The following is a 16,901-nucleotide window of genomic DNA, read 5'->3' on the forward strand; positions in this document are numbered from 1 at the left end:
GTTCAACAGTTCAGCTAGTCTAGGAGTAGGACTTCTTCACCAACACGTGTCCCCAAAATGACAATGACATTACATCACATTCAGTTGATAACAAACATTGACTCTTTAGTTTAAAAACATTTGTAGATTTATAAAATGATAACCTACTATTCAATTTTCTTTCACGGTTATTAGTCCTTTTAAATTCATCACAAGTCATTTAACCCACTGTTAATATTACAGTTAAAGGTTTAGGTTTTATCCATGTCTGTAGCAGCCAACATAAAAAAGAGACTTGATAAATTAAACCAGCACTAATGATGCGAGTGACACAACTTCACAGCTGCTGTCTCCACTAATTTATTCACTATCATTTCTAAAATTGCAATTGTTCAAATAATGCTAATTGTGGCAGTCATTTTATGTGTTGAGCAGCCTATACATTACTATTTTTGCATGTCAGCAGTTGTTCACTACTTCCATGACATCCCAGTTTATTACTCGGCAACCATAATAACTCTATTACTTAGTAATTTATATATTGTGTTATTGTATGTACAATCACAAAAAATCATGTAAGTCACCCGAAAGGTTTGAAAGAATGCACAATAGTTACTTGTATTAATTAATGTTGCAAACATGCACAGTATAATCAGAGACTGTAACATTGAAGCTTTTCTCTGTATAGTGAGCTCAAGTGCCAAGCAGTTACACTCAGTGTCATGTAATATTGAGTACTGTGGAGCCCTCTTGTCCTCTCACGTCCCATCCACTACTGTCAGATGCCCTTGGGCATGGAGGCGGGCTTATTTGGCTATGAAAGGTCCCTTCTGCTCTCAGAAAAGAAGCACACAGAAAGTGTTGAAAGTGTTATGCATAGTAGACACTTAGGACCCTAATAGTGCCACTAACAGATGTCTTTTACTGTTGTTTACTCAAAAGTGTTGGGTAAGTTGGATAGAGTAGAGATAAGCTGAAAATCAGCTCCACGAAAGCCTTCTGCTGGTTGTCTCTGATGGGATTTCTGACACTTCTGAAACCCAGAAACTCCACAGGAGTGAGAGGCTTAGAAAGCCAAGGAGTAAATGATTTAACAGCAAATCTAATGCAGCAAAGCAGCCAGAGAGCTGCAGCGCCCTACAGGATAAAGGTTTAAAACTCTGTAACTTATAATGTCCTCAGTCAGACATGACCTGGTTTATTTTTAGTCAAAATTATCAACAACTTTTTGTCCCACTGAGTATCCTAAGTTGTGTCTCCTGGCTCTATTTTAAACAGTATGTTCTCATATATAGTACAAAAAGGTTTGAGTTCAAGGTTTTATCATGATAAGATTAACATTCTATGATAATTACAGTACTTTACATCGAGGCAGGCAAATTACATCTGGTCTCACCTCTAGTGACAAGGCTTTCTTAATTATTTTATGTTTTTTTTATTATTTATTTATTTTTAAGTTCAAAACTAAATTAGGATGTACTGTACTACATTTGCAATTTAAATCGCAAGTGTAGTACAGTACATCCCACAAACAGTACATCAAACACAAAAGTGAGAAAGCCATGTCATCTTCAATGCTACTATGTTAAAAACATTTGTGCTTCAAGTTTAGAGCCACACACATAGTCATCAGATGCTGGTCAGACTGTCATCTTTCTAAAGGTGCTGCTAAATGAATTTGTAGGAAAACACATCTTCCTGTAAAGCCAATGAATCTAAACAAACAAATTCTGTAGTGGTGTGACAGTGTCTCAACAAGGACTCAAGTCTATAAAACATTAGGCCTTTAAACAATTTATTTCCTACATAAGAAGTCTGTCTCCCATGCCAATGAGTCAAATATTTAACTTCTTAGTTCCATTAAGCGAACAAAAGAGGCTTTTTGGAAGGCCATTGGAGGTTTGTTGCCAGTGCCACTTTGCACTATGTGTTCACGAGGCTTTAAGATGGTTAGAATTGACTGGCGTCTCTTACTGTGTGTATTAGGCCTTTATTAAATTTGGGGCTATATATTTATAGTCCTTGCAGCAAGAACAATGACTTGGCCCTCTCTTTAAAATTAGCTGTGTCTCTGCCTCTGTGTCATTAGATTAGGTTGGAATCCCAGACGCTCAGAGTCCATGCTTGAAACACTGCTACAAATGGGTTAATGCAACCTAAAATTGATTACTACAACATTAGGTTTATCTCGTAGACAAAACGTCTCTCTCTCAGAGGTCAGTGGCTACACAAACAAGCCATTCACACCAAATAACACATAAATTCAAATGCTGTAAGAGCCATCCAGCTCTCGCCGTCTTCCTCTGTCTCAACTTTAAGGTTCCAAGCAATATTTTCCTTTTACATCAAAATGATGGAATGTCTGATACTGAAAATACAATTGAACTTTTATCTTTCATGTTGACTTTTTCACATAAACAAATTTGAAGCCAATAAACTAATTTGACCTATGATGGTGCTAGATATAAAGTCAAGGGATTGCCAAAGTTGTTCCAATCTATCCTGAGGGGGACATGAAGGTCTGAACAAATTGCATGGCAATCTATCCAGTAGTTGTTGAAACATTTGACTACAAACCAAAAAATCCAACCTCATGGTGATGCTAGAAGAGAAATTGAAAGATTACCAAAGTCAGTAGGATTGATCCTCTGGGGACCATGAATATCTGTACAAAATTCCATGGAAATCCAATCAATGGGACCAAAGTGGTGGACCAACAGACATTAAGAAAATGAAGAGAGAGCAGAGAAATGGCTGCATTTATTTATGTTAGAGAAGCTTCTAACATGAACATAGGTGCTGATCTTGTGTATTGTGTTGTGTGTATTGTGCTGTTAAAATTGAATGAGTGTAAAAACCCAGCTATGAGTTTTCTTCCCTGAAAGCACAAACGTATTCTCTCCTGGGTCCCTCTCCCTTTCTTTCTAGGAACTTCAATATAATGCACCAATAGAGTGTAAGAACAGACAGAAAACTTCTCTGTAATGCAGCAACACACCGCTATTTCTATACATCCTCCTCTTTCATTCTACCATTGGGATAAATAAGTATGGCAAAAGTGAAGCTTGTAATGATTCAGGTTGAGCAAGAGTAATAACCTCCAACCAGTCTGCTTCTGAGTAAATTACTTCAGACATGGCTGATAATAGTATGCTTCAAGCAGGCTGGTGGCCTTTAGTGCAGAAAAAGGTCATGTATGTACACATATGTATGTATATCTAAACATTGCCCTTCAATATGAATATCAGGCTTTTCAAAAAGACAGCTGTGTTGGGCATTGTTGAAGCCTACATGTTAGTAGGGCCATCAATGCCCTCTTAAGTAAAATTACTTCTATTGAAAAATAATGGATCAGTTACAGTGTGAATGGATAGCTTAACACTATCCTGAAGCACCCATTTTTTACGTCTTGCAGAGGACTTGCAGTGCCATTGACTTGAAGTTTGACTTACAGTTCCATCAAATCTCACAGACCGAGTGTACAGGTGCATTATATTACATGACAATAAAAGCCACCACCATAATGTTTTTCCCCCTACTGGCCTGGAGAACAAATGCTGAATAACACAGCCATCACCAAAAAATGGTTAGGGTTAGGGATTAGGGTTAGGATTAGGGTTAGCAGCAGCCATTTAATATTAACTATCAAGACTTTGTTAAGTCTATATTATCTATTATCTTGTCCAATTCCATTCTGTCATCTTTGATTGGGGAATTATGTAAAAGGGCAACAAGTGCTACTAATATGATGTGGATGTAAACACTCAGGCTTAAAAATCAGCACTTTAACTTCACTGGACTTGTGTTATTCCAAATCCAAAGTGGTGTGATATGTTTTTAATGTCTCTTATATTGGCTGCAAGTCTAATTTACAGAATTGCTCGTTTGTAACAACACATGCATGTGTTATAATGTAGTTATAATGTACATGAACATTTTTTATATTGTAATGACAAATAAAAGGTGAATTACAGAAAAGATACTCATAATTGAAGAAATAAAAGTATTTTTTGTGGTAGTCTCAGTACACTAATCTCAGCATCTAGGTCTTACAGTCAGATCCATGTGTTGTGTCTGTTATGTTATCAGTATGATGTCATGATTAAAACAAGACACTACAGACCGGAGACAACAGTTGAGGTGACCAGTCTTAAAACACTTAAGTTTTCTTCCTCATCCTCCCGTTTGTCATTTAAGACTATTCTCCAACCTTCAGATGTGATATGTACTTTCCTGGCTTGCCCTTTGGATGACTTGCCAGGAACCCTCAGTGGCCTAACATTCTTCTGAATTGATCCCAGGTGTGGACTGTGACCAGAGAGGTGAAATTCATGCACCATCACTCAGATTGATTGCCTCCTTCCTGTTCTGGCGCTTCTCTCATGTGAATGGCTGGGCCTCACCAGAGAAAACTGGTGGCGTATCATAGACCATCCCTCACAGTAGCAGTGAGTGAGGAAAAGCAGACCCAGCCACCGCCACTCCCCTCTTCAACCCCAAACTTATTGTGGTGTTGTTATTACAGGCAACCTCATGCACGCCATTTCTGTGAATATTTACAGAGAGGAATGAAAAAATATTACTTCCCTCCTGTCTTCCTTCAATCATGCTTCTCTGAACTTCTCTTATGGCTTTGATTACAAGTTATTACCTTTCACTATCTAGGGAGCTATTCATCATTTGTGGGACCTGTGAGATCACTTCCTATCCAGAGCTTTTCCTGCCTTGTAACTGTCAAGTAGCACTCCATTTCACCCTGAACTGCTCAGCCCATGGTATGGCACAAAGGAAAAGAACAGACCCCTCTATGACTACATTATTAATAAGTGGGTTGTTATATTCTACTTTTTATGCACTATTGTACAAATATATTTTTGGAAATTTAAATAAAAGCAAAACATTTTAGAATTGGTGAATTGGTCCAAGCAAAGTAAGCTATTTGTATTTATATATGCTAATTCAGTCAGTGTATGCACTGACTTTAAAATCCATAGTTTTCCACTTAAAAGTTTATGAATCAGTCAATTGACCTGAAAGTTGTCACAAGAGGAAATATATCATGGTTAAACAAGATATAAAAATTACAAATATTTAAATGATAGTCTTTAATTTGGTGGCTGAATTAACTTTCCTCATCATCTTGTTATGGGATTAACTATTAAGAGACACATGAAGCACCAGGAGTGATTAGCTTTGTTTATTAGTTTGTTTTGCTGATACTGTTACATAATAATAGTGGTTCTCAAAGTGGGGTCCAGGATCCCCAGGGGTCCTTGAGGGGATTCCGGGGGTCCCCAGCAAAAAGGGGGGTGATTTATTTTCACTATTATTACATCCATAAATAAGACAATGACAGAATGTATGAATATTTTGGTCATGGATTTTATACACTTTCTGTAATAAAACATCTAAGAGCAAAACTCTTATCAGATGGGGTCCGTGGTCTAATTTGTGTCAGTTTAGGGGTCCCTGACGTGAAAAAAGTTTGAGAAACACTGGCATAGTATGAGGGGCTAAAGGCATCTGGGGAAGTCGTGAGGCCTTTCATACACAAACAAGTCTTTAGGAAATCTGGTTTTCCGTAGCCTATAAAATGAGAATAGACACAAAGACATTGCCCAAGCCTCTGCTAACGAAAATCATGATGACCATTTGAAAGGAATATGAAAGGAAAATAAGTTTCATTAAGCTTGTTTCATTATAGCCTATATTGCACGCAAGCCATGAGGACATTTCAACTTTTCAAAAATAGATGGCTAAAAAATGAAGAGATAAAAATACTAATTAAATTAAATATAAAAAACAAACAAAACAACAACAACAACAAAACATTCTCATCCAAACAAATTGTCGCATCAGGAGTCCCTTCTTAAAAGGAAGGTCCTTTGATGTTACCAGTGAACCTGTTGAATCTCCATAATAGACAATATACATTTTTCACCTGTAGTATATACCCATTTTGTGCAGTAATAAATAACAAATAATATCAATGAAATGAAAGATATGGAGGTTTTAATTTAGGTTATTTCATAAAACATTTTCCAAAACGGTTCGCTTATTGGGACTTTATGTGACATTTAGTCCTATATTAAATTAAATCAATTAATTAATTAATAAAAGCAGAACACAATAAGACTTGGACTTCAGGTGAAGACTTTGGCTTTTTTTTTTTTGTTTTTTGTTTTTTTTACGAAACTCTGTAGATTTTACTATTCTAACTGGTGGATGGATTACTGAACACTCCAATGCTTAATCTCAAAGTGGTGTACAGGAACAAGGGAGTTCAACAAACTAAAACTACTTCAGTAAAATGGAGAAACGACATGTGCTGCTTTCATTTTGATCCTTGAATTTAAGTCGTGTTCATTCTTAATTCAGGTTTTTCTCCCTGGTTCACAAAGGCTAAGCACGTGTAGCCTGTAAACGGAAAACTGGAGCAGGGAACTTGAGGATTTGGAGAATTGCCTAAATGTGAAGTGACAGGAGAGAGCTCTTGGCTCTTTGTGGGACGCCAGCAAACCGGCGCCAAGTCCGCCTTAATGAACAGATCCATGCAGTTTCACTTAATCAAAAACCTCAGGTGTTTTCCAAAGCCTGCATTGGAATCAATCAGGTCTATGTGTCACGACAGCAGTTGTCCTGAGGACGTTCAGACACATTTCGACGGTATATTTGAATACGTTATGACTGACAGGAGGAATATTACCTTCTTAGCCCATACACAGACTGAACCTGTGTGTAAAACAAATATATATACATATATATATTATTGTTACTATTATTGTAATTAGTGTTGTTGTTGTGGGGGTTATTATTATTATCATTACTTAACTAATTAACTGAGCTTTTTCTTTTTCTTTCTTTCTTTCTTTCTTTTTTTTTTTAATGAAACCTTACTCAAGTTGTTTATGCATGCTGACCCCATCTAACCCTAACATCCAGCTATGTCCCCAGAATGAGCAGTTGAAACCACGCCCGGTGCTCTGCCATTGGTAGGACAGTGAGGCGCTGTCAAAGAACATTTCGGCTCGTTAGTGTACCATGTGCTAGGCAGCACAGACCTTTGACAATTTTAATTAAAGCAGGATTTCTTCGCTCCTCTCTGCCCTCACTCCTTAGTGTCACAGCAGTTTCTTAGCGAGATCCGAAGAAAGCTTGCCGTATGGTGTCAAAGTGCGCTGTCCTTTCCTTAGTGGATAGGCTACATCCTTGTCTTCGCCCCCATATCTGGAGACCACCGGACATTTGCATTCCCTCTTAGGATCTCTCGGTGTTTTTTTTTTTGTTTTTTTCAAATTTTCCAAAACTGACAAACTCTGGCTGTTTGGATGTGGATATCCGTGCGCCTGCAGCAGGTGTGCTAAGACTTTTTAGTATCGACCTGTTGGGTTCGGATGCCCTGATGAGAGATCCAGTTCACAGAGTAGCTTCCATGGCTTACCATCCTTTTCAAAATAACCGACCAGGTGCCTTGCCCTTGACAGCCTTCCTTGCCTCTGCTCAGCCCTCGTTTTTCCCTGCAGTGGCTTTCCCAGACGTCGCCTCTCTCTCCGAGTCTCTGTCGGAGCAGGTTGCCCCTGACGCGCGGTTGCACGCAGTTCTGGGGCGCCAGCACCAGCCCGTCCACCAGCTCTCCTTGAAGGGCATGCAGCCAGAAGAAGGGCCGGAGGATGACCCGAAAGTCACCCTAGAATCAAAGAATTTGTGGAAAGAATTTCACAAAATGGGGACTGAGATGGTCATCACAAAATCAGGAAGGTAAGTAAATAGGTTGCCAATTCTATCCATCAGTCGTCAGTCAGTCGAGGTGTTTGAAATGACATTACTTTATTTCCCAACATGATAACAATATTTTATATTGTGGTATCAGGCTTCGAGTTCTCTAGAAAAAAGCAACTTTCTGTCACTGTCACTGTCTCTATCACCAAGGACTACTCTAATTTTCGGGTATTTACAGCACCAACAAACACTAATCTTTATGTTCATTGGTTCTAACATTTCAGAGAAGGAAAAGCCTATATCATCTTAATTTATTTGTGATCTTTATGAAGTCAATAAAGCATCCTCATATAGGTCGGATTACAGGGGCCCTTTATATTAGTTCCAGTGATCAGTTGCTTCAAAAAGTTACAATGAAAATGTTATCCATAATAAACTAAAAAGTAGGTAGGATCCTTGAAAAAAGTTACTTAAACTCTCTAATACGCATACATCAACTTTTCAGTAATTGTCCTCTTACAGGAGGATGTTTCCGCCTTTCAAAGTGCGGGTAGAGGGGCTGGACGAAACGGCAAAATATATCCTGCTGATGGACATAGTCGCTGTTGATGACAGTCGCTACAAGTTCCACAACTCCCGCTGGATGGTGGCTGGAAAAGCTGACCCGGAGATGCCAAAGCGCATGTACATCCACCCGGACAGCCCGTCCAAGGGAGAGCACTGGATGAGCAAGCCCGTTGCTTTTCATAAACTCAAACTCACCAATAATATATCAGACAAGCATGGATTTGTACGTATTAATAATTTGAATTTTAATTTAATTGTTGCAATCATATGATTTTTATTTTTTATTTTTATTTATTTTTTGTTTTGTTTACAGCCCATTTCTAAATTGGCTGAAAAATTATTGTCAGTGTTGAGTTTACAGCAACTTTGTTTCATATTTTTAGTCATGTAACTATGTAATTTTAATTATGTCATTAATTACGTTAATTCAAATGAAAACATCAATTTTCGACTTTCTTTGTCTTTAATTTTCCAGACAATTCTGAATTCAATGCATAAATACCAACCCAGATTTCATATCGTGAGAGCCAACGACATAATGAAACTTCCATACAGCACCTTCCGAACGTATGTTTTCCCCGAGACGGAGTTCATCGCTGTCACAGCATATCAGAATGAAAAGGTAGCCCCTCCATCATCACTCACTCATCTTTCCCCATCCTTCCCCCTTCCCCCTTCCCCCATCTATACCCACGAATATACAGGGTAGACCTAATCTAGTTGCGTGAGTGCATGGTGCATGGAATACACCTGACAACAATTTTGCAGTGATGCAGATTTTATTAGATGGAGGAAAACTGAGAAAACGAGTCTGTTGTCTGTTGGGATGGTCTGGGAAATTGAGATTTAAATTTTAGGGTTATAACAATTTTTTTGTTTTTTACTGACCCCTCATCCCACTCATGAGCTTTGTGGATACTGATGTTGCACTTTATACTTGTCACTGTACCTGTATTTTTTCAGTGACTAACTTGCAAACTTTTTCTTCATCTTTATAAGATCACACAGCTAAAAATCGACAACAATCCCTTTGCCAAAGGGTTCAGAGACACAGGAAATGGGAGACGAGAAAAGAGGTAGGCCTATTTTATTTTCCACCAGAATAGATCTGAGGGATGGGCATATATATAGACCTGATCTCAATTCGTGATCCACAGGACTAAGCAGTTACCCATTTCCTCCTCGCATGAGAACCAGAGCAAAGCGGATCGGGAATTTGCGGATTCTGACGACTCATATGAACAGCCCGGCACCAGTGATCCGTTTCATTCCCCTCAGGAGCCAATGAGCAGCCCCCTGATGTCTACGCCAACCTGCCAAGGTGGGTTAACATACAGTAGCCTATATCATGTCATTAAGCGGCCTTCATGGCAGTTTTTCTATTTAACACTGCTCTATTGTTGATCTTAATTATTAAACATTACTGCCAGTGCTCATTTATATTTTTATAAACAACTCAGTAACCCTTTAGCAGCAAATTAATCATGATTTTCAGCAGGCAAGTTGAAGTGTTATATAAGGCCTATGTGTTGAAAATGATTCATGAATATCTAATAATATAAACTAAGGGATCCTTATGTGTGATGTATTCATTGACGATGGAGGAAATTCACTGACGTTAGCCTAATATGGTTATTATATGTGGTTTAAGTGACTATTGTGTTTTCTTTTTTCAATCTTAACTGTTGTATTCAAGAACTCAAAAGTTATCTATAACATAGGTCTACAGGATATTATCCATCCGGCCATCCATTTTCTAAAACCATGCAAACTCTACGCAGTATATCATTTTCACATCAGATTGCAGAAGTTAACAAAACTGACCTTTTTGTCCTTAGGTAAGACATAGGTGTTACTAGCAACATCAGCGATGGCTCTCTTCTATTTAAGTGTCCCAATAAGCCAACGTGCACAACAAAAGGACCCTGAAACTGAAGCAGTTAAATGGAATTCAGCCTCAATCATTATCTTTATTATTTCCACGTGATTTTACTGTCTGTCACCTGTCAAAATGTCTTTTGTGAAAAAGTCCTATGATGTCCCTACTTATATAGTATATGAGATGAGTGTTTCAAATATGTTGAAGCAAAATGAAATTTGACCAACAACAACAAAAAAATCTTAACTCAATATCCACTATAGCTTTTTCGTGAGCTTTCGACCACATCTCATGGTCTTCATCAAGTAGTATGCAAACCTTGAGTTACATTTTTTTTTCAAGATCAAGAATAAACTTTCACACTCTACTAATGAGATGGTCAAAAAATTCACTATCCCCTTAATCATTTTTGCCTTTATGGACCCTTTTCATGGGAAAAGCACAGGTGTAAATAAAAACATTAGTGATTGCTCCATTCCATTAATTGTCACAGTTGTGTCAGTGTGTGAGCATGCACAATACCAAAGTCCTGAAACTGGTTCACCTAAATGGAATTCAGCCATCATTAATGTTATTAATTCCACCTGTGCTTTTCCTGCTTTGACAAGTCAAAATGTCTGCTATGAAAAGAGTCTATTGGAAAATTGACTGGCAGGAAACACAGGGAGAAAGAGAGGGGTATGGCATGAAACAAAGGTCTCCGGCAGGAAGTGAACCAGGGACTTTGCAGTTACATGGTATGAATGATTGAGTCATTCTAACCAGCAATATCAACCACACAGACATGGAGAGGTTGTTCAGAAGTAGATCTCAACCACAATTCACTGTCTGACTCAATTTGACAAATAGTTTGCTTTAATGAACCAACTGTAAGTTTCCGGCACCTTCGGATTAGCCACACTGTCATTCTTTGCTCAAGATGTTTGCACTACATCATCTCTCTGTCTATCACCTCTATCCCCACTCTATACTAGTAGTATACTAACAAGGCCTATATATGCTTTTTACTTTTCACTACAAATACATTTAATGAAAATAATGACTTTTTTTCCCACAGATGAGAACACTGGAAGTGATTCAGATATTGACTTACAAGACGAGGACATTACTGAGACCAGCTACTCAAGGACTGAATATTCATCTACATTGAGTCTGAAGAGCGAGGACATACTGTGGAACAGGTCTGCCGTCAATCAGAGCAACGACAATCAGGACACCGCAAAAGACAAAGCAATATTTAGAACATCAGGTGATAAGTATTCTACGGAGGTGGATTCTTCAAAAAACCACACGAGTGAAGTCAAAGATGGGGTCCTTCCTATGATGATGCAAACAGGGAGCTCGTCATCCCTCAGCGTTGGTCACCTTCAGAACTTGGCTCTCTCGAACAGTCAACAATTTCTTAAGCTTGGATCACCTTGGGTTTTTCATCCTGGACATTTGTCAGTGAAGCCAGACACTTTTCCCACTACAGGGATAGGACATCCGTTTTCCTCTTTGTCAGGAGTAAATGACCTAGAAAATGGGGGCCTTTCATCTCAAAGCATCACCTCCCCATCTCCCTTCATGTTTCACCTGTCACAGAACATGTTGGCATCTCAGGTACGCTTCAGAAGGAGCACTGTACTCCCATATTACACATATTTTAATACTCTAAGGGAATCGATTTTCGTGAGTTGATATTCAAGCCTGTTTGCTCCTTAAAGGGTTAGTTTTCCCAAATTATAAAAAGCACTAAGCACATATTTTCTCACTTGCCACCTTGAGCCACACAGTTACACTTTCCCTCCAGTGAAAACTGTTCACCGTGAAGTCTGTGGATTATCCAGAGTAAAAGTTTTTAATGTTTTGAGCGCCATAAATGGAATTCCATGTATTGGGGTGGTAGCAGATAAAACTGAAATTATATACATGGCTAGCTCCTCTAGGGTAAGTAGAATATGTCTTTTTGTAATTTGGGAAAAATTACAGTTCCCTTTAGATTGTACATTATATTTTCTTCTTCTCTGTGAAGTAATGATAACAGCGTCCAGACAGAGCCATAAGATCATGCTCTTAATGGGTGCAGTGACTGGGCTTTTAGTGCTCATCAATTTGGTATTCCTCCATGTTTTAGCATTAACTGAGTAGAGAAGTGAAATCATTTAGCAGGGAGATGCGAAAAAATTGCATAAGAAGTTACTTTTTAGACCAAAAATGCATGACTCTGCTGCTTGGACTGGGGAACCATAGATGGGGAAGATTCATACTGTGTGTTACTGTAACTCATTGGTTCAAAAAAGGGAGAGTCAGTTGGCCAGTAGTAGCAGGACAGAGAGCACAGTCTGGATTTTGGGGAAAGAAGTTTGGGGAAAGACATGCTGTTGAAGGTTGGGGTTTGGAAGGTGTATTCTCAAGGCTTGGGAATACACCTGGGCATAAAAGCTCAGATAAGGAGCTGGGCTGAACTCCTGGTGAAAAACTAAACTAAACTAAATTTTCCCCAAAGAGTAAAAATTGGTCACTATCTTACAACAGTAAGAATAAATAGAATAAATATATATAACATGAATTCTGCAAGCTTAAAATAAGCCTACATAAAATTGTTATGTACAAGATCTTTAAAGTAGGCAGGTCAGTGTCAATTTAGAGTAAAGCATAAGTGTTAAATACTACTCTTGTTCTGTGATAGGATTAGATGAATTACCCCTATTGATGTAATTTGCTAACACCTTGGGTTTCCACTATAAAATCTGTTTAAACTAAATCAAATCACAGAAGCATGCATGGCATTCTAACTTTTATTATTGTTGTTTCATACAGGGAATCTCATTATCACCCTTGGGAGGACTGTTCTCATATCCATACCACTACATGGCAGCACCAACTGCAATTGCTCCAGCTCTCCCCACGTGTTCTGCCACCTCTACGCTCGCCAGAAACCACTGTTTTCGCAGCTCGCGGCCTTGGTCACGATTCAGCCCTTATCAGATGCCCACCCCTGTCACCTCAAGCCAAAACTTACTCACAACCAGATTGCCTGCCAGTTCAAATTCACAGTCTGAGCTGTACCAATCAGCCAGCAGAGAGTCAAGTCCGGTGTCCGACAATCATGGTTACAAAACCAAGACCAAGCAGAAGACAACTCCACCCAAACCTGATGTTAAGAGTTCCACTGATGAACCGCAACACATGCATGGTTTTGTAAACGGACCTGATAAACCACTTCCCCCACAATTATAGACTCACTAATTGTGAGTTTATAATTAAAGACACATGGGAAACTTTATAAAGTTGCACTGTAACAAATACTGCTAGTATATTGCTGCTATTTCTCATTGATTTGGTGATTTGCAGGTAAAAAAAACACCTACGTCTGTGTTAAAAATATGGCTTAATTACAATTTTCTGCAGTTAAGCACACACAAAATAGATCAAATGATCAGCTTGTCATCAAGCTTTGCAGAAGCCTGATAATGACCAATTCATTTGAATCAGGTGTGTTGGAACAGGGAAACATCTAAAACATGTAGGGCAGGGGTGCCCTAGGACCAGGATTGAAAAACACTCTGACCTAAACTTTTAAAAATTATTCACTTCCATCTAATTTTAACCAAATGTATCCTGGTTCTAACCTCATAAAATACATCACCAAATCAATGCTTACTTGGAAGTCTTATGAAAGTATTATGAAAACAGATGAAGTAAGGACAAAATGAAGGATGCTCACTGGAATTTCTTTGTTGAAAATGAGATATGCAACACTCAAAACCCAGTGTGAAATGCTCTATAGATGGACAATAATGTGCTTTAAATATGAATAATACACAGATTTTTGTTGATTCTTTCTGTACAATTGTGTAAATATGTTGTCTTTGTCATTCCACATACTGTATAAAACATGAATAATCAAAGCCTTTTGAGACTGAACACGTTTCAGATATCTGACCCTGCCAATGAGATATGAGGAAATTGTATACTACCTGCACACAGTTTCACATTTCATTTGTTGATGTACCAAAGCAACACAGAGGACTCAGGTTTCTTTTTTTTCACCAGCACTTAAAAAAAATGTCTTCAGTACAGGTAATCTGGCAGTTTGACTGCCAAATTATTCAGGTATTTTTTGTGTGTGTGTTCACATTTCATCTGGTTGTCTTAATATGTTGAAAATAAACGGATATATTATTGTTAGCATTTAATTGCTCATTAAATGTCCAGGTATACCTGTGCATTTCACTCTAAAAAAGCCTAAAATCTTGCTTACCTATCTGCCATATTCAACACTGTTCTGCAATTGGTAATTGCTTGCTGTTATGTACAGCCTAGACCAAAATAACATTTACAGATTATCAGAGTCTATGCACAGACACATCTTAAGAGTTGAACTTGACTCAAGAGCTAGATTCAATAGAACTAGATTCCGGTACGGATCAGGTGCGGATCAGGATCTGTGAGGACGCTGGGCCTAATCCTTTAAGTTAATATAACTAAAATAACCCTGGTGTTATCTTATGGGTCAGAAATGACCCACCACTATGTGCAGAGAAACCCCCCTAAATGGTCTTTTTTCAATTTGAAATTGGATGACTTTTCATAGATTGACCCCAACATTAGAAAAAGTGAAACATTGCCTTTGTTTGGTAATTTTTGACCCAGCTGTTATAAAAATCATTTACACACCACAAAAACCACAAACACACACACACAATAAGAAATTGAGATTATGTGTGCTACTGATTGAACTCAGACAAAGCTAAAACTTTCTTGTGCATGTGCAGCATCTCCCCTCCATGACCCCAAATGACTCAAGTCCACAGACAAAATAAACATTTCTTGAAAGCGTTGTTTACTAGTGGGGAATGCAGTCAGACGCTATAAAGGTGCTGCAGATGAGAGTACCCCCAGTGCTTGCTGAAGCCATGAGTGCACGTTTCAGTGCCCAACAGGTTGTAGATCTGATTTTTTCAGATGTTCAAGAGGAACAAGCGAACAATGATTTAGAAAAGGAGGAGGAATCTGAAGAATAAGATGGGGAAGAAAACAACCCAGAACATAATGCTTCATCTTCAGATGAATAAGGAATCCTCCAAGGTTTTATCAAAAAACAGCAAAATAATATCCTTGTCACTATATGACAGTTAGGGCAGGATGACTCCAGGGCCCACAAGACCTGCAGTTGCCCATGCCAAGGACAAGGCCTCAACATTCTACATGTTCATCACACCAGCCATTGAAAAAAATCATCCTGGAGATGACAAATGAGGGTTTCTGTAAAATAGACAACTGGAAAAGGATGGATGAGATTGACCTACATAGGGCTGCTAATCTTAGAGGGTGTGTAGAGGTCCTGAGGCGAGGCTATATCTAGTCTCTTGGATGCAGAGGATGGGAGACAAACTGGCGGCCCTAAGAGAGGTCTGGGAAAGTGGGTGTAGCGTCTACCATACCTCTACAACCCTGAGCAGCTGGGAAAGGCGCTTGTAATCCCACACTCTCAAAGAAGGGAGCACCTCTCTTCAGGGGACTGAATCTTGTCCTGATCCACCTGAGACTGCAGCTGGGGCAGGCAAGAGGAGGAGATGCCAATTCTGCCTCCCAAAGGACTGTAAAACAAATACTATGTACTGTACATGTGAGAAGTACATCTGCAAAGTCCATGCACACACACTTGCATACTGTCCTCCTTGATTTATGTTCTTCACGTTTTTGTTTTATTTCTATTATTTTATTCTTATTTATTGTTGTTATTTACTCACCTTGTGGGTGGGGGCAATGATTCAAAAAGAAGACTAGTATTTTGTGGTTGTATTCCTCATTGTAAAGTATATAAGAATATATCAGTATGTTGCCAAAAAAGTTTGACTGTTACTGTTTCCCTTCAATAAAATGCATTCAAAACTACTTTCTGCACATTTCTGCTACTTTCTTGGGCTATACAAGTGCTATCTTGTGCTAAAAAAAATATTGTTTATACCTATGCAGCACCTTTGGTATATTTTAGGCTTTCTGTTTAATTTGTGTACTTTCAAATACTGTTCTGGCAAGATTAACCTTGCGGCTACCTTTTGGCCTGTCCTTGATTTCTCTGTCGTTACCATTAAAGGAGTACCGTGTGACCTTGGCTGTCCTTCTTAACACATCAATCACTCTTGGCATGGTACTCCAAAGGCATTGACTTTCAAGTGCATTGTAAGGCAAAGGCAGCTTTAATAATGATCCTAATGAAGTAATAGTTTCGGACAGCAATCTTAGAATATATTTTGTCACTGTTGCCTTTTCTCTCCAGAAACCCAATGATGACCGTATTCATTATTTTAAATAGGCAAATTAATAAAAGTGACACTACAGCATTTGTTATGTTACATTCTTTAGTTGGCACGAACAGTGATCTGGATTCATTTTATGTTTTCTAGACGTGTGTTGAAGCTTTACCACAGAAAGTGAGTAGTGGTGGTGTGCAACAGCTGCTGCTGCCATGCCCCTGGCCATGGCGATGGCGGCTGAGCAATAAAGGTGAATGAGCAAGTCTGCAGTCCTGTGCACTTCATTCCATATGCATGAGTGCAGCTCACTGCCTGCTAGGGCATTGTCCAATTCCCAAAACATCTCTCCTTGTGACAGCAAAGCTACACTTGAGTTGCTAATTCTTCTGCCCAGTACATCTGAAAATGTTTTTTTGGAAAAGGCTACAAATGGCATATTGATTCACATAGTCAAGGCAGTTCACACATATAAGAGCTGACAGGATATCATTCTTGATTGAGGACAGGGAGTA

General features: G+C 38.7%; 1 protein-coding gene across 1 annotated transcript; it reads left to right on the forward strand.

Annotated features, from left to right (window-relative positions):
• The first annotated feature begins 5,196 nt into the window (after positions 1 to 5,196).
• Positions 5,197 to 14,317, forward strand: LOC137195364 (T-box transcription factor TBX2b-like). Its single transcript, XM_067607640.1, has 7 exons — positions 5,197 to 7,737; positions 8,221 to 8,488; positions 8,741 to 8,887; positions 9,265 to 9,341; positions 9,423 to 9,586; positions 11,202 to 11,746; positions 12,947 to 14,317. Exons 1-7 carry the CDS (start codon positions 7,382 to 7,384, stop codon positions 13,364 to 13,366), a joined length of 1,977 nt encoding a protein of 658 aa, XP_067463741.1. The 5' UTR covers positions 5,197 to 7,381; the 3' UTR covers positions 13,367 to 14,317.
• Positions 14,318 to 16,901: the final 2,584 nt, after the last annotated feature.

The sequence above is a fragment of the Thunnus thynnus genome, chromosome 13 (assembly GCF_963924715.1).
Source record: "Thunnus thynnus chromosome 13, fThuThy2.1, whole genome shotgun sequence".
In the NCBI taxonomy this organism is placed as follows: Eukaryota; Metazoa; Chordata; class Actinopteri; order Scombriformes; family Scombridae; genus Thunnus; species Thunnus thynnus.

Excerpts from the sequence above, each read along its gene's own strand:
- LOC137195364 (XM_067607640.1), top strand. The coding sequence starts at position 7,382 with ATGAGAGATCCAGTTCACAGAGTAGCTTCCATGGCTTACCATCCTTTT. Across the intron at positions 9,587-11,201 it reads GTCTACGCCAACCTGCCAAG|ATGAGAACACTGGAAGTGAT; the intron begins GTGGGTTAACAT and ends TTTTTCCCACAG. Across the intron at positions 11,747-12,946 it reads AGAACATGTTGGCATCTCAG|GGAATCTCATTATCACCCTT; the intron begins GTACGCTTCAGA and ends TGTTTCATACAG.